This window comes from Calonectris borealis, chromosome 1 (assembly GCF_964195595.1).
Source record: "Calonectris borealis chromosome 1, bCalBor7.hap1.2, whole genome shotgun sequence".
Taxonomy (NCBI): domain Eukaryota; kingdom Metazoa; phylum Chordata; class Aves; order Procellariiformes; family Procellariidae; genus Calonectris; species Calonectris borealis.
Window position 1 is genome coordinate 129,147,922 of NC_134312.1, and position 23,824 is coordinate 129,171,745.

General features: G+C 39.0%; 1 protein-coding gene across 1 annotated transcript in view; it reads right to left on the bottom strand.

The window, feature by feature from the left end:
- The window catches only part of IL1RAPL1 (interleukin 1 receptor accessory protein like 1), an 801,697-nt gene that overhangs the window by 180,333 nt on the left and 597,540 nt on the right, over window positions 1-23,824 (bottom strand). Inside the window, exon 6 of the mRNA XM_075174657.1 lies at window positions 940-1,014. Coding sequence (XP_075030758.1) covers window positions 940-1,014 — 75 coding nt within the window. The remainder of the gene's footprint in view (window positions 1-939; window positions 1,015-23,824) is intronic.

Genomic DNA, 23,824 nt, shown 5'->3' on the forward strand with positions numbered 1-23,824 from the left:
AATTAATTTGCAACCCTTCTGCTTTTTCTGGTGTTGTGCTGCAGAATGTACTGAGTTTTGCTTGCTTTTCTTTCTTTCTTTTTTTTTTTTTCCTATGAGATTTATACAACCACCAGATTTGTTTCCATTTGTTTCTGTAGCTAACATGCTAGAAGATCTATCAATAGGTTACTGTTCTGACACCAAAGCATAATTCCAGTGTAACCTACTGAGGACTGTTTGTTTCTTACAAGTTGCCCTCTGTGTCAATTCACAAAGGGGATGGATTGTTATATCCTGCAAACTGTAGTAACTCATGCACTTAGCTATGGAGCCTTAATTACCTCTACAGCAGTAGGAGACCAAAGTGACAAAACATACCCACCATCCACTAGGCTAGAAAAAGCGAAACAAAATGGTTTCTTCATGCATTAGTTTCCCTCCATTCATCTTTACATATATATTTGTACATTCAGAATAATCAGATGCTATTATGTTAACTTCTCACTGTTTGCTGGATGGTTTTAGATCAGCACAACATTTATAATTACAGAACATCTTTTCAATTCCATAAGTAATAGACAAAGCAAAGAAGTCTTGCAAGCAAAATTTAAGCCACAAAATCCCACTGAATCCCACAGTAAATATATATAAATATGCAGAAAAGGGGAAGTTTAGAAAGAAAAGCTCAGGTACACTTATAACTATAGACTTTCAGCAAAGGTGAAAACCATCAGTAATATTCAAGAGCTTAGTATTCAGTATTAATTACTACCAATTTTTTTTGTAAACAACAATATTCTAGATAATATATAATACATCTCTGCATGGGAAAAAAAGTATGTTTAATACCTTTTCAATGAAATTATTAATGCCAACACACCATCACATTACCATCATACATTAACACATCAAATACCTTCATACAATTTGAATAGAAATTATGTGTTTGCTACTTACCTAACTGGGTCTCCTGAATTGTTAGCTTACTCTCCAAGGGATGTAAAAGCTTTGGTGGTTTATCTGTTAGTGGTGCTAAAAAAGAAAGAAATTCACATATTTAGTTTTCTGATTATTGTTGGGTAGAATAAGACTTGATTTTATACCTATTGCTTCAGGAATGCTTCGGTTTTTCTTTTGTTTAAATAATGTTCATGCCTTCAGTAGCTGTAAATGTTTTTGCTTAGAGAGTAAATATAGCACCAAAATTTATAACCTTTCACATGCTAAGGTATTGAAGGCACTTGTGTTAAAAAAATTCATGTCTTTAAACCCTCACAAAAACATGCACTGACATTTTGCAATTTTGTATTTTCATAAATATTATCCAGAATTTCATAGTTTTTTATAACATTTAATTACCTTTCTATCAAATATAGTCATTAACAGAGAAATAATATAAACTAAGTTACTGTAAAACAATTTTGAATATTTTATGAAAATTTTATTTAAAAAGATATTACCAACACTGAAACTTTTGGAAGTGGAATACTAAAAAAAGGCTCAGTTTTCAAAATCCAAGGGATGGATACAGTGAAATAATGTCAAGATTCCTAATAAGATTACTTCCCTCCACCCTTTTGATCTACCCTGAAATAATATTAGTAGACTTATGCAAATTGTGGAATAGGAATAGTTTTGTAGTGGTCAAAAACCTTCTGAAGGTTGTTAAAACATGTTCAAACCATGCAGCTAAATAGTGCAGCTATTCTACCAGGTTCATCATCTCTATACTTAATTCATAGAAGTGACATTGATTATTACTACTTTTGTTGTTGTTAGAAAGTGTACTTTTTACTGATCTCTGACAGATGAGTGCATGTTATATCAAAAAAAGAATATTAATTTTTTTTTTCTTTAAAATTGATAGTAAATGTTCATGGGAAAGCTCCGACTTTTGTAGTCACCTGGAACATTTTGATATTTTGCTTTTCAACATTAATTCATACTTCAGTCTTTAACACAGATTATAGGCTGTCAGAGATTTAAAGTACATTTGACATTTTGATATAACTCTATAATACTTGTTCCCTCCAACTTGTCAAAATCACTGTTCCCTTTCCTACTGACACACACACATCCACATATGTATGGGTTTAATCTACTAAACACACTCATCTCCTGTCAGTTGAATTGCAGGAGAGGTTTAGTTGCCTTCTCTTTACTATGTTTCCTCTGCTCTTTGATTAAATTATCAATGCCCTTTAAAATCTACAGTATTAATTTCAACTTTGCAGCAAATACAGAATGGATCCACTATCAACTTATATATTTCTGCTTTGCAGAGGTTTTCCTTTATCTGACCAGAGCATAAACCTACCCAACTGGTGTCTGGAATGTTGACCCATCAGATCTAGGACTGAATCAAAATATCTCTTCAAGGATGGGAAAAGAACTGGATTTGGTTCACAGACCCTCTTTCAGTTCATTCTTCCAACAACAGCTTCTACTCTCTATAGGAAATCATTCTGCACTACAGACTCTGGAGAGAGCCACAGCTGTGAAAGACCTTTCAGCAACATCTCTGGGTTGTTACTTTTCTTTACACTGATCTGAATGCTTTTTAGCTCTCTTTCTTTGTCTCTTTTTTTTTTTTTTTTTTTGGGGGGGGGTGGGGGGCTAAAGTGGGTGGGGGAGAAAAGGATTTGAAATATATTTTTTCTTAAACTGCAAAATTAGTCATTCCCATTTCTTAACTTCTCTGTAAAGGCTCATAATTTATCAGTACATTGCCATTTTTGAAACACCATCCACTATGAATTTAAATTTAGTTTTGCAGTTCTGTCATTCTCAACTCAATTACCATTCATCAGATAATGTCTTCTGAGTCACTGTTGTTCTAAATCTGTTTTGAAACTCTTCGAGCAAACAAAGTTCTCTCATTGTAAGTAAAGATACAGTAACTGGTGGAGTTAATCTGAATGCAACAAATAAGTAGATTAGAAAACAGTATTTTCCTCAGTTTAAGCAAAGATCGACATTACTTTTGTGGTCCTGTAATTCAGGTCTCTAAGAGGCTTCCTGCTTTTAAATGAATAGGCACAGGATGCTAATAAAGGCAGATAAATCATCCAACAACAATAGTATGAATTTATTATAAAATTTGTGCCCAATTTAATTTTCCCATAACTTGTGAGATTCAATAGATAATTTAACAGAGAAAACATTACTAAAAATAACAAATTAGACACATAACTGATGTATCAGAATCACAGGAGGTGGAAAGACCCTCTGGAGGCCAAGTGGTCCAACCTCCTGTTCAAAGCAGGTCCAATAGAGCAGGTTGTCAGGACCTCATCCAGTCATGTTTTGAACATCTCTGTGGATGGAGATTTCACCACTTCAGGTGTTCCAGCCCCCAACCACCTTGTGGCCCTGCACCAGACTCAACCCAGTACATCCATGCCTTTCTATACACCAGGGAGCCCAAAATATGACACACCATTCCGGATGTGCCCTCACAGATGTTAAATAGATGCAAAGGATCACCCTCCTGGATCTGCTAGCTAGATTCTTGCCAAGAGCTGTGCAGCTGGCCTTTGCCAACTCATGCTCAACTTACTATCTACCTGGGCTGCTGGGACTTTCCTGCAAAGCTTTTTCCTAATCAGTCAGTCCCCGGTTCTGCACTGCTACACAGGGTTACTCCACTCCTAGAGCAAGATGTTGCATTTGCCTTTGTTGGACTACATGACTTTCTCCAACTTGTCAAGGTCTCCCTAAACAGCAGCCCTGCCCTCCACTTTGTCACCCATTCCTCCTATTTTGCTGAGAGTACACTCTGTCCCATCATCCAGGAGTACGTAAAAACTCTAATCAACATTAAAACAAAGATACACCAGAGGTTAATTGTGTTGTATACTTATTTTAAAGTGATAGTTACCAGTATTTGTGGCCAGGAAGAATTAATGCCTAATAAGACAGTACAACTCTAAGCTCTCTAAATTGAGGCAAATATCAGTATTTCAGTGTTGCATTCCCTATTGATGCCTACCAATGTAACAGTGTTGTGGGTATGTTTATACTACAATCACATCTCCCAGGGCCAACTCCTTCACCCATCTGGAAAAGCGAGAGCATCCCTGGGTATTCTGCATTCCAGAGTTTTAGGCTGTAGGGAAATAATGTGAATGGGAGTAATATAGGCAAGGAAAATAGTTTGAATAACTTGGTATACTTAAAATATCAGATTTTCAAAAGTGATTTGAAATGTGCCTTCAATCAACACCTTTAGTGTCTGTTATTTTATCTATTTATTAGCCTGCAAATGTATGCATGTTTTTCTGGCAATTAATCCATGTGGACTGAGGCAGAGGTGAGAATTTCTTCAGCTGCCTCTCTCCATTTCAGGTTTACACTCTCCACAGATAGCAACATTATTGGACAGCACAAAGTTTCTGCAATCCTCGTTTAGTTTAGAAACTCTGAAGTAGACCTATGCATCTTCTATAAGCTGTTTCATATCCTTCAAACCATGGGGTGTGGCTTCCCACCATGCAACAGGCTATTCAAAATTAATACAATTTTCAAATGGATACATTGAGGCACAGTTATCTACTAAACTGAACAGTAAAACCAAAATTTAATCCTTTCTTCCTAAACTTTTACTAAATAACAAGAATCAAACAAAAATTACAAAAGTCACAACTACAGCTGGTCTCTTAAACAAGTTAAACACCTTTTTTTCTTTTTTATGAATAGATGTGGAAAGGCAATAATTTTCATGTCCTACAAAAATATCCGTGATTTCAAAGCACTTCCTGTTCTGTACTATGTGCAAAGAACCAGAATTCTTTTGAATGTGTTTAAAAAAATAAAGAGAGGGTTCTCTTCCCACCAGGTAGTAGCTATCAACATGGTTGTCATACAGGAAGAACAGAGTGTTCAGATTCCTGTTCTTGCATGAGGGAATTCTCAAGTCTCTTGGCAAGAATCTTAGTTCCTGGCTATTATTATCTGCTGATGCATGGGTACACTTCTCCCTGTCTCTCTCCCCGCCCCCCTCCCCTTTTGCGTTCTCTTTCTCTCTTTCCCTAGCACTGTCTTTTTTTTTTCTTTGCCACTTAAGAGTCAAGAACCTTATCCCAGAAAAAGTTAACTAAAACTGGTATATTACTCTCAAAAAAAATGGGATTTGACAGATCAGATTCTTTCAAAGAAAAGCTGTTGGATCATAAATCAAGTTTACAGTCCATCTTATGTTTGATTTCTGAACCATCACTGATGAATGGTTTGAAAACAAATATGTGTCAAACTTGTTTTTCATTAGAAACAAACTAAAGTAAAGAAAAAAACATAGGTGAAGTAACCGATTCTGAAGCTGTATTAAAAATTAATATTTATCTTCAGAGGTACCATTCAGCTGCAGACATATTGATCCTGCCCAAAGAGAAAGTGCCTAAATTCACATTCCATGTCTATCGGATTGGATGTACATTTAAAATACATTGAACAATTTGTCTTGCGGTGATGAAACTGAGAGCCACCACAATCAGTCACTCAGCTGGAAACTAGCCAGAAGATAATATTTTTACATCAGCCACCTACTTACATACTCCTCTTTCTAAGCTGCCACTTTAGCTTTAGATGTTTATGATACATACATTTGCTCTATGCAAAATTCTGTTATTTGAAGAGACCAGCCACCTGTTAGCTAATGAAGAAAAGCTTAATCCAAACCGTACATCAAAATATCACTAATCTGGACATCAAAAAATGGAACTGCCTCAAAACCCACAAGCTTTATAACAGAAAAATAATAATTCTAAAGATGTATATTTATGTCTGTTTTACAAAGTGCTCTCAAATTCTTCCTTGCAAAATGTAATGATTATAAATAGTCTTAGTTTCTTAGAGGCCGACAGGGCTGTGTGGAGTTGTCTGCAACTCATAAAGGCAGTTTATTGGCTGGACACTTCCTGCAAGGACAAAAATTCATAGGAATGGCTGCCTTACCTGGCCAGTCTGAGATATCTATATTTTAGAATATTTCTTATTCAACTTCTTTATGGAAGTAAAACTTACTTTCTGAGGATGAAAACCCCTCTGATCTTTCTGAGATATGAGATAATACAATGAGATTAAACCTCTTATGTTTATGAACTTAGACCATTTTTAGAAAAAATGACTGACATTCCTGGAAGATATTGCAACTATAGCACAGGATTAAATAGGGGAAATAATTCATTACTATGCTAAGGCAAAATATTCATACATTTTGAAATCAAAGGAAACCAGAGAGATGGAGTTCTTTTCTTGAAGTCCACACCGTTTCTTTGAATTCACCCCGCAGTTCAGAAAGATCCCCCATCTCTTAGCTTGCCTCTAGAAACTAAGAGAATTCCTCATTACAATTTACTTTCCTGTTGATTTTCTGAGCCTGGATTTCTTTTTGTCCTCTCTTCATTCTGCTATTTTCGGCACAGGCAAATGACCTCAGGGACAAGGCACCTCTGTCAGAGGAGGGATATTAGGTCTGATTGACTATAAAGCTGAACCTTCAGGCACTTCTCAGCATAGTGCCTGGCACTGCTGCCTGCTCCTCATGCCCTCAGAGTTGGCCAGTGCCTGGCTATAAAGTGCATGAGGTGTGTTTACCGCTCTAACTACTACATCTCAACATTTAACCAAACATTGTCAAGCATGATAATCTTATAGCAATGGCAGTGGAGAAGATTTGAAATGAGATTAGAACAATATATTTGTTTTTTGAAATTGCTGTGTTAAAGTGTCCATTTCGTGAGAGGGGTCTTGAAATAAAGCACTGTCATTGGAAAGCCATCATTCATGAAAAGCTGCTGTAGATGGCAATATTTAGGAATCACAGGTAATTATAAGAATAGGAGCAAAAACTATAGCATTTCAGTTGATAACTGCAGTACCTTGGAAAACACTGGTATATGCTTTGGGGTTTGGTTGCTTTTTTTTTTTTCAATAATGACGTCCGTAAAAGAAATAATGCAGTAGCAGTAGTCTACAGTAGGTTGCAATAAAATTAATTACATGTGGCTTGAACCTGCAGTCTTGAAACATTAATATACAGAGCCACTGTCCGGATGAATATTAATACTGTGAACTCTGAGGTTCCTCAGAGCAATTGTGAGCCGAGCAAAACTTAAATAATGCAATGCAAGGGTTTTTTCTTTAATTCTCCTAACGTACATATAGCCCTATGTATTCAGGTATATCACTAGAGAAATCATTGCCTTTTAAAAAATAAATATATGGAAAGGTCTTTCATAAAAAGGGAAATCTTTATACCTGCTTGAGACGTCTAACAACCTTAAATCTCATTTCTCAGTTACAATTAGATTAGTTTTCATTCACAAGGGCATCATTTAAAATTATGTATGCCATGAATTGCACAGCAGCCCTGTAAAAATATTCTGCCTCACTGTGTGAACAAGTCTGGTTATACTCTGAATCAAGCAGTTCAAACTGAGGGCAGATACATATAAGGATACTAAAGATACGTGTTTGAAACCATAGGCATATGACCGTAAATGAGCTGCCTGATGTGACTTAGTTATCACTATGACTGATTGAAGATCAACTTTTATCCTCTGAAATGTTCCCATAAATCTTGCATTGAGAGACAAAAAATCTGCCCCTTCTTTCAGTTTATGTCTTTCTCATTGTCTTCTCCTTACCACATATTAAAAAAACCCAACCCTATTGCTTTGGGCATACAAATGAAAACGGTCTTTATTTCTCATACTTAATCCTTTCTTCTGATGTTTTTCCCAAACTGAAATTACAATCCTCAATTTTTTTACATAAGAAAATTGTCCTAAAAGAAATATGTAGTGCATTAAATAGAATATTAGCACTTCCTGCGAGAAAGTGCAGAAGCAGATAAAATGGTAACTAATAAAGAGGCCATTATTATGCAAAAGTTTCAATGGTGCATATTGAGAAAAGAAGAGGCACTGCTAAAATGAAATCTTAGAAGACAGGAAGAATATTTCCAAGAAGCCTTTTAAAATGTTTTAAGCTTGTGAGTTCCCCTGTGATTAACGACAGGTTGAATACTAGAGGAGAAGAGCAAATGCAGCCAGATGTTGGGGTTTTCACTATCTGCTCGCCTCTAATTGAGTCTGATGTGACACTTGTGCTACACCTATGACTTCAGAGAAGAAGTATATATTGCTCTTCTTTTCTGTTAGTTTTCTTGAACACACAGTGACATTTCCCAGTGGTCTCCAAGGAAAAAATACAAATAATCAAAATGCTGTCATCACAGATGCTAATGCAGTCTTGAAATACAAAAGAACCAAAGAGTATATGTAGTTAAAACTATTGAGTGAAATATCAGCTTAACATCTTGACAGCATCCGACTCTTTGTGTGGCAGATTTAGAATTTATATTCTGAACTTACAAAGAGGACAGGAAGGAATAAAACAAAGCTTTGATCCTAAAAGACTTTTTATTATAGGGGCAGGATTCTCCCTCCCCCACAAAAAAAGAAGAGAGCCAAAATACAAAAAGACAAATAAAAATATTAAAGGATCTAAAATATCCAAAATATTTTTTTTCTCTCTTGCATAATGTTCCTCTGCACTACAGCATTGTTTCTGTACAAAACTAATCCCTAAAGCAAGATAATGGAAATGAGATTTTCTATGTAGGTCTACGAAAAGGATGTCATGCTAAAGCCTGGTCTGTCTTCATGGTCTGTTAAATTTGTCCCTCCACTTCCATCTAAGAGACATCAGATCATTTGAAAAAAACCTGAGAAATGGTGAACAAGATGGTTGCTGCTGTTGTTGCTATAAAGAAGCATGTGATATATTATCTGTGTGTTTAATTAAAAAAAAAAAAAAGATCTTGTTAGCAAAAGAATGAAACCATGCATCCAGGAGCACTTCCACCAGGAGATTCTCTGATGTTTCAGCTTAATGGTGAAGCTCACTGGCAATCCATTCAGCAGGAATTCTGCCTGTTTTGCCATGTTTATATTACTGGCTCATATGAGTCCTCTAGGCCAAAATAGACATCTCTCTTCCTGCCAGAGTGCCATAAGTCGATGCTTTGCATAACCATTTTTATAATCCTGGAGGAGGGCGCCCACACCTGTTGTTTGTCACATGTAACAGGGCACTCTTATAAAACATGTCAGTGGGATCTGGCATTTTGTGTGGTCTCTAACTCTTCCTTCTGCCCTTACAGTGACAACAACTAGCAGACAAAATAAGCTGATGACAGAGAAGACCACCACAACTGGAATGTTTTAATACTCATGCACTATGCTCCTGGTTTGAGTCCAGCTTATTCTCAAATTTCATCTACACAGAGCTTTCCTTAAAATATCCTTGTCTTTACCACTGTGTGAGAACAGGATTAAGCAAATCCAGTTCACCTCAGTTAAACTGTATATGCTGCAGTTTCTGCTATTGTTTCTATTCCAAGACAAATGAAAAGTTTTGGGAGGTTTTTTCCTAGCACTTTTTAAGTCTGGAAGCCTAATGATTTTTGGAGGGATCTATATGGACCATGACCCTTACTGTAAATACTTGTAGACATATTTATTTGCAGTTAGAACCTGTAAGAGTATTTTTTGCTCCTATATCTATGTGTTAGGTTATGCCTTTGTTTAGAAGAGTTTTCAGTGAAGTGGTGTGTTGTATAAATCTCGTACAAGGCTTGTGAAACAAATAGAAACATATGAAGTGTTCTTAACAACTGGGCTACCTGAATAGATTACAAATTCATGAAGCAAAACAGAGAGTTATATAAATAATGAGGTTTAGGCAAACAAGTAAGAAAAGCCAGATTCACACATTTCACATCAAGCAAGCATTCTGCAACACACACTATTAAAATTTCTCTGCATATCGTCAGATTCCTTTCTCACATCGTTCCCTTAATCTATGCTCTTTCCTTTTTTCTCTAGGTTAAAATATAGAAAATATATTGGGGGTAAAGTATCATAAGGTTATGTTCTCTGTGACCAGACCAAACACACGTTTTCTTAACAATTACTCTATTATTCTTACTGGATGACCTTTAGAAAATCTCATTTATACTGTCCAATTAGTTAGGGATACCTACATTTTCTCGTTCAGCCTCACTTTCACGCTTGCCAGTTGAATTTTAGTATCCATTATTATTTATTTTCCTCAATTTTTTCACAATCATTAAAAGTTTCCCCTAAAATTTATTATTAGTTTCCATTTTTGGCCTATTATTTTGTATACCCTGTCTCAGATTTAGATTTCAAATCCAAGTAACAGGAGTGTATTTTCCCTCATTTAAAGTAATTTATTGTAGGACACTGATTTTAGGAACTGAATAGTAATACGCGTGAATATGTTCCCGCCTTGCTTTTTTTATTCTCTCCTTTTTTAAGAGTTAGGGCATATAGTTCTTGGAAATGCTGTAGCTCATGACCTTTGAACACAAATTCTAGATACTCTATGCTTTTTTTTTCATAGTTAAATCTTTCTGCTGATAATGCTGACATTTCAGAATAAGATTTCTCAGCCTCTGAGGAGGCCTTGTAAAGGGAATAGGACCCTACACACCCTGACCACTTCAACTCTTCCAAAAAGTTGACATTTAAAGGCCTTGTAATTAAAGTTTTTACATATTGCATAGAGTTTCCTCTTTCAGGATTTGTAGTCAACCTTTTAATTCTGTTGCTCTATTTCAAAATCATCTAATTTAAAAAGTGACCTACTCTCATTCTCTCTGTTCCAGTTCTGTTGTAGACTTGTACACCTCTTTCATTTGTTCTCCGAGTCATTTCAGTGATTTAGTCTTCTGAATCTCTTTGCTCTGCTAGAAATTTGGACATACTATCATTTCTTGTGGCCCAAAAAATTAAGTGAGAAAAATCCATAATTTCTACTTTTGTGAACAGTGTGAGGGCTTTTTTGTTTTCTGTATTTCACTTTGAGTGCACATTAACTTTTCTGTCCTCTCAGGCAGCTATTTTTGATCTGCTCCATTCAAGTAGGTTTTTTTGCTTTTAAGTTGAGAGATTTTGGACTGTAAGAAAGCAAATGTCACTCCCGTCTTCAGGAAAGGCAAGAAGGAGGCTCTCGGGAACATAGGCTGGCCAGCCTCACCTTGACCCCTAGGAAGGTGATGGAACAAATATTCCTGGAAATAATTTCCAAACACAGGAAGGACAAGATGGTGATTGGGAGTAGTCAGCATGGATTTACAAAGGGGAAATTGTGCTTAACCAACCTGATAGCCTTCAGTGATGAGGTGACTGGCACAGTGGACCCAAGGACAGCAGCTGATGCTGTTTATCTTGACTTTAGCAAGGCTTTTGACACTGTCTCGCATGACATCCTCACTGACAAACTGATGAAGTATGGACTAAGTACGCGGACAGTGAGATGGGTTGAAAACTGAGTGAACTGCTGGACTCAGAGGGTTGCAACCAGCAGTTCAAAGTCCAACTGGAGTCCTGTACCAGTGTACCCCAAGGATCAGTGTTGGGGCCAACACTGTTTAATTTCTTCATTAGTGACTTGGATGACGGAACACAAAACTGGGAAGAGTGGTTGATGAACCAGATGGGTGTGCTGCCACTCAGAGGGATCTTGACAGGCTGGAGAAATGGTCTGACAGAAACCTCATGAAGTTCAACAAGGGGAAATGCCAAGTTCTGTCCCTGGACAGGAATAACCTCAGGCTCCAGGCTGGGAACCAACTAGCTGAAAACCAGATTGGCAGAGAAGGACCATGGGATCATAGAGAACAAGTTAGACATGAGCCATTAATGTGCTCTTGCAGCACCCTGGGTTGCATTAGGCAGAGCAGGGGCAGCAGGTTGAAGGAGGTGATCCTTGCCTTTTATTCAGCTGTGATAAGACACATCTGGAGTGCTGGGTCCAGTGATGGGCTTTCCAATACAAGAGAGATGTAGACATACTGGAATAAGGACAGTGAAGGGCCACTGGGATAGGAAGGGATTGGAGCATTTCATACAAGGAGAGGCTGAGGGAGCTGGGACTGCTCAGCCTGGAGAAGAGAAGGTTCATGGGAATCTTGTTCATGTGTAAAAAAACTTGATGGTGGAAGTAAAGACAGCAGAGCCAGACTTTTCTCAACGGTGCTAAGGTACAGGACAAGAGGCAATGGCACAAACTGAAACACAGGAAATTCCACTTAAACACAAGAAAAAAATTCTTCACTATGAGGGTGGTCACACACAGGAACAGGTTGCCCAGAGATGTTGTAGAGTCTCCATCCTTGGAGATATTCAAAACCCAATTGGGCATAACCCTCAGCAACCTGCCCTTGCTGACTCTGCTCTGAGCAGGGGATTGGACCAAAAAGTCTCCAGCAGGTCTCCACCTACTTTTTGATATTTAGCAAATATATGCACTTACAATCAGGTTTAGAAAGTCTGGAGAAGTCCCAGGGTGTCCTGAGTAGTTACTGTCTATGCAGCAGATGGGATGGGGGTGGAGTTGGGGGACACGTTGTGCAAATTGCACTGTACAGTTCTACAGTTTATCATACAGATGTTCTGCCTGGTTCTATACTATGTGTACAGACCCTCCCATTATAACAGCAGACATCCTGGCACAGGGAACTTCAGGTTTGCATTATCTTTATACAAATCTTGTCTGAAGTCTAAGCCCTGAAGTTTTAGTTTCCATAGTTTTTCTGTTTTGTAACACGGTAGGAAATCAAGGTCTACCATAGGATACTAAAAGCAAAAAAGTTACACAGTCCATGTAAGGGGAGGGAGGGGAACATGCCTGAGAACTATAATATCTGGCACTTATTGTCCATTTAATGTACCAAGCTTTAAATAAAGCTCGCTATACAAACCCAGTATGGCAGATGTTATATTAGCACATATCATATGGTTACTTGGCAAGAAACAGAGATTAGACATCATAAACATTTGGTCTGCAGAAATGTTACCAGAGCTGGTGGTTACACAACCGTAATTTAATGCTTGGTGCATAAAAAACCGCACTTATTGTAAAAAAATGTGTATATACTTATATACTAAAATGTCTGTAAAGCAAACTCCAAAACAAAAAAATCTTGTTGAAAATAATACTCCTATTACATTTTTAAAAAAAAAAACCCAACACAAACCCTCCTCTTTTAATTACAAACAAGTTGATAGAAAGTACCATTGCTGGCAAACAATGTAGATCACATTGGATTGTTTCTTTTTCAGATACCGTAATTGGGAAATTACGATAGCCTTCTATCTCTTTAGTTGACTGTTTTTAAAAGAAATATTCTCTTTCCTTTGGAAACAGAAAACAGTGGTTGGACAAAGTTAATTTTATGAATTAAGGAAATTAATGCCTATTAAAGCACCTGCACATTAGTTTTCTTTGGCCAGAAACATACATGTTTTCTTTGGCTAGAAATCTATGCCATCTTATTTCTTTGCAGAATCTCTACCATCATAAATTCACAATAAGTCTCTTGATTGCTATTACTCAATTCTCTTCATAATCAAATATCTTAGGCCAGAGGAAGTGGAATTGGAAGGCTTTCCCTTAGTTTTCCCAAACTTGTTATTTCTTCTGAATGTAAGGAGGAATTTGGAATGGAATGTACAGATTGTTTACACAGAAAAATAAGGGTTATTCAGGAATTTTCTAATTCTGAAATTTTCAGTAGAAATGTCTACTTTTGTTGGCAGAAATATCTAAAAAAACCCATGTCACATTGTTTTGGGGTTTCGGGTTAAAATAGAAGTGTTCATTTTGGATACAACATTTAGAGTAAGGTCTCCTTAATATTACTCTTTGCCTAGGTTTCTGCTTCTTGGTTCTTGTGGTTCAAGCACTTTATATTTCACAATATTTTGGTTTGAATCAAGGACAAAGTTAAAAGATCAGAAATACTACAAACTCAAATTTCAACTGAGGGACTAGCTATCTATGTTAGAGTTTCATAATCTATCTTGGAGTTTGTCTGCAAGGCACTATTCAGTGTCATACAGAACTGTATGAACCCCATTAGAAAGAACATACTAGGACACCATTGGGCCTGGGCTAAAATACTCTGTTTCAAAAGTTCCATAATCTGTGCTGGTGAGCGAGGGAAGAGTGCCCTGCTAACAAATCTGTGCTGCTTCTAGTGTGTGAGCTAAGTGCCACTGGAGAATATTTCACTATAACATATCGTTAGTGATTTAGGAGCCTTAATCCAGTTTTCAAAAATGGTATAGGTACTTAGGAGCTTAAGTGTCATGCCAGTTCTCAAAAACTCATGACTTGATATGGATCCCATTTGTTTAATTCCTATGCTTTTGTAAATCATACTTGGTACCATAATCCTTGTGCAAATCTAGGAACAGGGATCTAAATTGTGGAAAGCAAGTGACTTGCCTGAAAAGCTTTCTTTGGTTGAAAACCCAATTTTCCAGCAAACTAAACTCTTTCCCAATGGGTAAGAAATCTGTAATGTAGAGTCTGTGTAGAAAGTATCAGCATAACTCATTTTGCATACAAATACTCTTTGCTTCTGGTTTATATGGCTGGCTTTCTTTGCATGTTCAAAGAAGTGCATCACCTGCCATGCTGGAGAAATGAGAAAAATAGTTGTCACTTCAGCCACGATATAATAAAAACAAACCTATTTAGAACCTAAAAATGCAGAGCTGCAGCAACCTCATAACAATTGAAGTTGTTTTTACTGGGAAATAGAGAAACAAAAAGATTGAATCAGAAATATTGCAGCTTTTACAGATGCCAAATAAAATTATAGAGAGAATAGGAAAAGTTTGTTATCAAGAGAAAATCCTCATTCCTATATTGATTGGAAGACTGTTCCTTGGAAATATTTCATCCTTGTGGCTTCTGTGTTCAGTTCTGACAGCAAGGAACAAATTTTCATCCCACAAACAGCTGTGAGAAGTAGCTACTACATTACATGGCTCCAGATCCTTTAAACAGAGGAAGAAGGCAAATAAAAGTTATTATCCAGAAGTAGTAGTAGCCATATCTTTGCTATGTAGTGCACTGGCTAGGAACGGTCTGCCCAAAAGACTGGCACCTCTGTTTAATACTCTTCTCAGTAACCAAACAGGCTCTATGTCACTATCAATATTTAAGCAGTAAACATTAGGACAAAACACCTCCTCAGACAGGACACCAAGCTAGTATATTGGAGGAAGAGAATCATGGAATCATAGAATCATAGAATCATTAAGGTTGGAAAAGACCTCTAAGATCATTGAGTCCAACCATCAACCCAACACCACCATGCCCACTACATCATGTCCCTAAGCACCTCATCTACATGTCTTTTAAATACTTCCAGGGATGGTGACTCCACCACTTCCCTGGGCAGCCTGTTCCAAGGCCTGACCACTCTTTCTGTAAAGAAATTTTTCCTAATACCCAATCTAAACCTCCCTTGGCACAACTTGAGGCCATTTCCTCTCGTCCTATCGCTAGTTACTTGGCAGAAGAGACCAACAACCACCTCGCTACAACCTCCTTTCAGGTAGTTGAAGAGCGCGATGAGGTCTCCCCTCAGCCTCCTCTTCTCCAGGCTAAACAACCCCAGTTCCCTCAGCCACTCCTCATAAGGCTTGTGCTCCAGACCCTTCACCAGCTTCGTTGCCCTTCTCTGGACACGCTCCAACACCTCCATGTCCTTGTAGTGAGGGGCCCAAAACTGAACACAGTATTCGAGGTGCGGCCCCACCAGTGCCGAGTACAGGGGCACGATCACTGCCCTACTCCTGCTGGCCACACTATTTCTGATACAGGCCAGGATGCCATTGGCCTTCTTGGCCACCTGGGCACACTGCCGGCTCATGTTCAGCCGGCTGTCAACCAGCACCCCCAGGTCCTTTTCCTCTGGGCAGCTTTCCAGCCACTCTTGCCCAAGCCTGTAGCGTTGCATGGTGTTGTTGTGACCCAAGTGCAGGACCCGGCACTTGGTCTTGTTGAACCTCATACAGTTGGCCTCAGCCCATTGATCCAGCCTGTTCAGGTCCCTCTGCAGAGCCTTCCTACCCTCCAGCAGATCAACACTCCCGCCCAACTTGGTGTCGTCTGCAAACTTACTGAGGGAGCACTCGATCCCCTCATCCAGATCATTGATAAAGATATTGAACAAGACCAGCCCCAGTACTGAGCCCTGGGGAACACAGTTCATGACCTTCCACCAACTGGATTTAACTCCGTTCACCACAACTCTCTGGGCCCGGCCGTCCAGCCAGTTTTTTACCCAGCGAAGAGTGCACCTGTCTAAGCCATGAGCCGCCAGCTTCTCTAGGAGAATGGCGTGGGAGACAGTGTCAAAGGCCTTACTGAAGTCCAGGTAGACCACATCCACAGCCTTTCCCTCATCCACTAGGTGGGCCACCTGGTCATAGAAGGAGATCAGGTTGGTCAAGCAGGACCTGCCTTCGATGAACCCTTGCTAGCTGGGCCTGATCCCCTGGTTGTCCTGCACATGGCTTGTGAGCGCCCTCAAGAAGAACCACTCCATAATCTTCCCCAATACCGAGGTCAGGCTGACAGGCCTGTAGTTCCCCGGATCCTCCTTCCGGCTCTTCTTGTAGATGGCTGTCACACTGGCAAGCCTCCAGTCATCCGGGACCTCCCCTGTTAACCAGGACTGCTGATAAATGATGGAGAGTGGCTTGGCAAGCTCCTCCGCCAGCTCCTTCAGTACTCTCGGGTGGATCACATGCAGTCCCATAGACTTGTGAGCATCCAGGTGGCGTAGCAGGTCATTAACTGCTTCCTCTTGGATTATGGAGGGTTTATTCTGCTCTCCATCCCTATCTTCCAGCTCAGGGAAGGATGAGGATGACTGCTCTGACTATTAAAGACTGAGACAAAGAAGGCATTAAATACCTCAGCCTTTTCCTCGTCCTTGGTGGCAATGTTCCCCCCCGCATCCAATAAAGGATGGAGATTCTCCTTGGCTCTCTTTTTGTCATTAATATATTTGTAAAAACATTTATTTTTGTCTCTCACAACGGTGGCCAGGTTGAGTTCTAGCTGGGCTTTTGCCTTTCTAATTTCCTCTCTGCACGACCTAACGAGATCCCTGTATTCTTCTTGAGTTGCCTGCCCCTTCTTCCACACGTTGTAAACTCTCCTGTGTTTCCTGAATCCCAGCAAAAGCTCCCTGTTCAGCCAGGCCGGTCGTCTTCCCTGCCCGTTCTTCTTATGGCACATGGGGACAGCCTGCTCCTGCGCCTTTAAGACTTCCTTCTTGAAGAACGTCCAGCCTTCCTGGACCCCTTTGCCCTTCAGGACTTTCTCCCAAGGGACTCTCTCAACCAGTGTCCTGAGCAGGCCAAAGTCTGCCCTCCGGAACTCCATGGTAGCGGTTTTGCTGGCCCCCGTCCTTACTTCACCAAGAATCAAGAATTCTACTGTTTCATGGTCGCTGAGCCCAAGACAGCCTCCGACCACCACATCTCCCACCAGTCCTTCTCTGTTTGTAAACAGCAGGTCAAGCGAGGCACTTCCTCTGGTAGGCTCACTTACCAGCTGTGCCAGGAAGTTATCCTCCACACACTCCAGGAACCTCCTCGACTGTTTCCTCTGTGCTGTGTTGTATTTCCAGCAGTCATCCAGAAAGTTGAAGTCTCCCATGAGAACAAGGGCTAGCGATTGTGAGACTTCTGCTAGCCTTTTGTAGAATGCTTCATCTGCCTCTTCATCCTGGTTAGTCTATAACAGACTCCCAGCAGGATATCTGCCTCGTTGGCCTTCCCTCTCATCCTTACCCATAAGCACTCGACCTTATCATCACAATCGTTGCGCTCCAGACAATCAAAACAGTCCCTAACTTACAGAGCCACCCCACCGCCTCTCCTTCCTCGTCTGTCCTTTCTGAAGAGCTTATAGCCATCCATTGCAGCACTCTAGTCATGAGAGTCATCCCACCATTTTTCCATGATAGTGACTAAGTCAGAGCTATCCCGCTGCACAATGGCTTCCAGCTCCTCCTGTTTGTCGCCCATGCATTGCTGTGTGCATTGGTGTAGATGCACTTAAGCTGTGCTATTGATTTTGCCCCCAGCAATGGCGTGCCACCCCTAGGCTCATCTCTAGTGAGCCTGGTTTTATCCCCTTCCCTTTTCGAATCTAGTTGAAAGCCCTCTCGATGAGCCCTGCCAACTTGTGAGCGAGAATCCTCTTCCCCCAGTGAGACAGCTGAACTCCATCTGCCTCCAGCAGGCCCGGTGCCGTGTAAACCTCCCCGTGGTCAAAGAAGTCAAGATTCCGCCGATGGCACCAGCCCCTGAGCCACGTGTTGATCGGGTGTGTTTTCCTGTTCCTTTCAGTATTCTTCCCTGCCACTGAAGGGACTGAGGAAAACACTACCTTCAACCAATTGCCCCAGTGCCCTGAAGTCCCTTTTGATTGCTTTTGGACATCCCTCCGCAACCTCATCACTGCCAGCCTGTATAACCAACAATGGGCAATAAACAGAAGGCCGCACCAGATCAGGGAGTTTCCTAGTAACGTTTCTAACCTGGGCCTCGGGGAGGCAGCAGACTTCCCTGTGGGGTGGGTCTGGTCAGCATGTTGGGACCTCTGTCCCCCTCAGAAGGGAGTCGCTTACGACAATTACTCTCCTTTGTTTCTTAGCAGAGGCAGTTATAATGTGTGGGGCTGGCTGACTTGCCCTGGGCAACCCCCTGGATGGACCTTCATCTACATCCTCATTTGCCTGGCCCTCAAGTTCCAGAGCCCTGTATCTGTTGTGTAAGGGCAACTGGGAAGGTGAGGGAGGCTGGGAGAGGATTCGCCTGGTGCCTTGAGCAGGGACCTGTTTCCATTCCTCAGAAGAGGATCTTCTGAGTCAAATGGACAACAGATGCTCGTACATTACATTCTAAGACAAAGTGAAATAAACTCAGAAAGAAGCAATGCAGCCAACAAAACCAAAAAGACTAGACTCCTCACTTTTTCTTATACTTTATATAAAACCAGGTATACACTAATTTAAATATGATTTGACAGATGCTTTATATTCATAGTAATTACATTAGTAACGTCCACATATTAACAAGGGCGAGGGACGAGAAACAAGCATTTTAAAGGTGTGTATTTTAATTACTAAAATATGCAGACAGACACCTAGATGGATTTTCAAAGTCTCTGGATATCACATTCCTACTGTACCCCACAAGTACATGGTATTTAGGAAAACTAGGCACTCTGTATCATGTACAAAGGAACAGAATATGTGTTAAAAGGATAAAGACTGTTCTAACATTTTCTTTCTGACTCAGTTATATCTCAGTTACGTATAGTCACAATTTTTGTTGTTTTCTTCCATGTAACTTCTCCCACAGAGGATCCAGAAATTATTGCCTCCCTCAGAAGTTTAATTTACCTGTAACATTTGTTGGTGGCACATATGAAAGTTTTCTCCTGTATTGTGTCATACTACCATCCAGCTAAGATGGCATAGTTTTTACTACTACCAGTGGGTTTCACTTGGACTTCAAAAGCTGTCACAAGCCCTTCTCATGACTGATTCATAATATATAACCCTGGGAAGAAACACTGAAAGTATCATATCAGTGCCAAAAGTAAATAATGGCACTATTTTTCTAATAATCTGAAAAAGAAAAAGGTAATTACTATTAATTTTTTCAACAGTTTGAGAAACATCATGGTTAAGGTGTTCCTCTCTGCTTCCTTCCCCTCTGCTCAGCTTCCCTATTTGTCTGATACAAACCCAGTTAAAGCCTCATTATAGTTGTTTAGAGCTGATCACTGGGGAACACACAGTAAAAGGCAATGTAACAGGGAATGGTACCTCAGCTAGGGTGGAGGCAAGCTTAATAAGCTGTAGTGCACTTAAATTAGTTGTCGAATGGACTAATCACAAATTGCAAATGTAGAGACTGCCACAATAGAGGTTCAAAAGAAAGTAAAAAAGCACTCCAGAAAAAGGAAACTTGAGGGTACTTTCTGTGTTAGGAGTATCATTTTCAAGCATACTCGGTGACAGAGAGGAAGAGAATGAGAAAGGAAACCAATTCACTTCCAAATTCACTTCACATAAGGAAGAGTGGAGGAAGACATGACAACATCACACATTTTTACTGAAATTAGCTGCTTCATGTATAAATGCAAAGCTTCAAATTCTTGCAGCAGTTGAAACTTTCTCCCCTATCATTACTTTGCTACTTATTTTGATAGAACCGAATTTATCAAATATTTGTGGGGTCCCAAACCAATTCTATATGCATATATTTTATTCTTCATGTGTATTTCAAAAACATTCATCAATATACTACAAGTTAAGCATTGTTCAGCCAGACTCACTTCTGATAAATTTGAAATGAATATATTTAATTTATAACAACAGGAAAACAAGTAAAGAAACAGATAATAAAAATGGTATGAAGCCAGATATATTATCCTGTGTTTCAGTTCTGGGAGTGCAACTAGCTTTAAAGTACAAGGTGGATTCAAGCTATCAGAAATCAATAAGCAAGAAAATGGAAAAAATTGTGGTGTGGAAGAACGCTGGAGCCATGCCATAGTCATTTTCCTAGGGAAAATCTCATGCTAGAAAGCAATGTGGAAGACAAAAGAAGTCACAGTGAATGTGTGTTCCTTGATGTATGCACATCTTTTCTGCTCCACCCTCCTTCTTTTTTAAAGGGAAAGGTGAGAAAGGAGGAGATTTAGCTTTAACACATAATTCAAACCAAACCAAACCAAACCAAGCCATATACACCAGAGAACAAATAATGCAATGCAAGGAAAAGAAAAAAAAATTATGAGTATATACCAAATCATGCTAGAAAATTATCATAAGCAACATTGGACAGATTTCAAAAAACACATTTCACAAACAAATATTGTAAATATATTAAAAACAGGTTGCAATAATTCTTTTTGAACAGAAAGTATTGCTGAAAGATCTGTAATTTTTGCAAGTATTTGATGCTTTATTCATATATTAACCAGAATGCTTCATCAATATGTGGGTATTTCAAAGAGGGTTTCCAAGAGTGTGCTCATTGTGTGAAATATCAGAATCACAGAATGGTTGAGGCTGGAAAGGACCTCAACCTGGAGGTCATCTACTACAAACCTCCAGCTCAAAGCAGGGTAAAATAACCAACTCATGTTCCAGGGTTATGAACATAACCAAGGGTTATGAACATGACCTTTATGGTAAGAAATAATAAAGAAATAATGGTTGTTATATTAACAATTTTTTATCTTCCTAATCATCTTGCTGTATTTTCTATAATAAAGACGTTCTGGATAAAGAAGGGAGGCCGTTTCATTCCCGTCCACCTCTGCTTTGCCCATGACAGAACACCCTCGCACTGGGGTTCTGACACAAGAACTCACATGCGAATGAGACTCTCTCAAATTTTTCTAAAGCAGGTTTTTGACTGCTAAACTTTTTACAAAGAAAATAAGAACCAATTTCTCTGCCAAGTGTTGTCATTTTTTGAAAAAACAGACTTACTAAAAGCTGCTCGGAAGGGATAGCAAGTTATTAATAGCTGAGCTTTGGCAGTGGACTTAGGAACATCTAAAATATGTTTTTAATCTCGAGAATTACTTTATACATAGACTTTCTTAATTTTATGAATCAACATCAGAAAAAGGTACTTTGAAGTTAAGAACAATCAGATATTCTGAGATCATTTGCACACATGTTAGCATTTTTATTATTGTAAATGCACTTTAAGATGCACTTACTAAAATGGATTTACCTCACTAATAGGCATTCCCACTTTTATACTCTTCTGTATAAACTGTCTTCACAGTCTGCAGATAAGTTTTAGCTTCTCCATTACCCACCCTCCCCAGATAATTAAGTAGCTATAATGTGCATTTTTCTGGTGTTTTGGAAGTATATAAATGGAAAAAGAGAGGAGTTGAACACAGAAAAGATAGACAGATGTCTATGTGCTAATTGTAAAATAAGTAATAAACTGTTAAAACAAATCAAAGACCATCAGATAAGGTTAATAACTACAATGCCATATTTCTGTAATCCTAGGATGGCTAAAAGTTGGAACAATTAGTAGACAAATCCTACTGATCTCTAATGAAAGTAGGAGATTCAAGGAAATAAAATAGACTGTCTAACAGCTTCTGTCTATTTGCAGAAAGAACAGTTGTTTTTGAGAAGTGAAAATTAAAATGTGCAAAATCCCCATCGCCCTTCTATCTGCTGAGAATTATTTGCTTATAGAAGTATTAAACTACTCTGTCATAAAGTAACTACTTAAATATATTCATTTTTCTTAAAGATTTTCCTGCTGCTCAGCACTTTTGTCTGTATTTTATATTCAACCTTATAAATATTCATAGCAGTCCACACTGAACTCCTCAGCAGAAATAATTTCCACAGATTTTTACAGTGGATCTGTATGCAGGACCCACAGCCCCACCTGTGGCTCTTTAGGAAGACCTAGAGGACTTTGTGCGGTGCTTACAGTGCATGAGCAGTGCTTACAACTTCCCTATGATGTACAGAGAGCAAGCTCTGCCTCTGGGCCCGTTGGTCCAGTCTGAGACCATCCTCACAATGTGTCAGCTGGTGCAAACCCAGTGGTCTGGTCTTCCTCTGTATCATCTGTAGGTAACAGGTCCACTGAGCAAACTGACTCTTCAGCATGGAGCTCCTCTTAAGTTGTTTCACTAGGAATGGAAGTCCACGGTCCCGGAACAAACCAAAACGGGAATAAAATGTTAAGAGGTATAGATACACACTCAAAACTTATTTTCCTAGCTATATTGCAAGGGTGACAGTTGAGGGGATGGATGGAGGAAGAGAAAAGTCTTAAAACTGCCTCAGTGCCATCAGAAGTGATTGCCTGAAATTAGCCTCATTTATTGTTTTCTGCTAGGCAACATTGGCTTAGGCATTTTGAAAAAAACCCTACATAATAAATGAAAACCAAATGCTTAACTGAAATTTGGAGTGAAGAAGAATCATCAAGAGATCCACATTTCCAAAAACTATGAACAATACTGGGTGCAAAACTTAAAAAAAAAATTTAAGGAAGTTCCCTGTTTGGACTCATAGTGAGAATATGGGAAATATTTTATAGGCCTTATCTACAAATTTCTGGATCTTTTTATTAACGCAATTAACATGATTAAGTACAGCTTTCCCATCTGATTTAATTAGCTGTAATCATACTGAACTATTGTAAGTTGGGCATCAAAGATGTATGACACATCTTTTCAAATACGTGTACAATTATTGTGAAAATGAGTGTAAAAGTAGCATTCACTAGCTCAAGGCAATTACAATTATGAGAAGTGCTTGTTTGGTAAAAGATCACAATGTGATGTCTTGCATTTGCCTGAAATAGTCTTGTCACTGCACAAGCTCTAACAATGAAAGCATATTTTTAACAACCATGATTTAGTAATTTACCTTTGGAACTAATTCCATGTGCTTTTGAATATTTTAACAGTGAAAATTTAAAATATATTATCTTGAAAGAAATAACAGATTAAACTTTTTAACTGGTTTTTATTTTTGTACTCAAGCAGCTTATCCCTTTACCTATAGGCATATTGCTGAATAAAGTATACCAGTTTTATGAAACAGTAATGCTATGACCATGATAATTCCTTAACACTCTGTGAATTGCTAAGAACTTTTTTAATGAACCTTTCAAAATTGCATTAATCTTCAAGTTTCTCCCCACTGTCTCCTGATTAATTCACTTGCATTAGGTGGAGGCTACTCGCACAGAGCCCTTGCCTTCAGCTGAAAGGCCGGGGAGGCTGCTTTCGGTACAGTTCACATCACATCAGTCAAGCACCAGTGCTCTTCTTCCATCCAGCCACTGTGTGTTAGCGACCTGGTTCCTGAAGCCAGGACTCTTTGCCAGAAACCAGTTTTCTAGCCTGCATTGTAGCACAC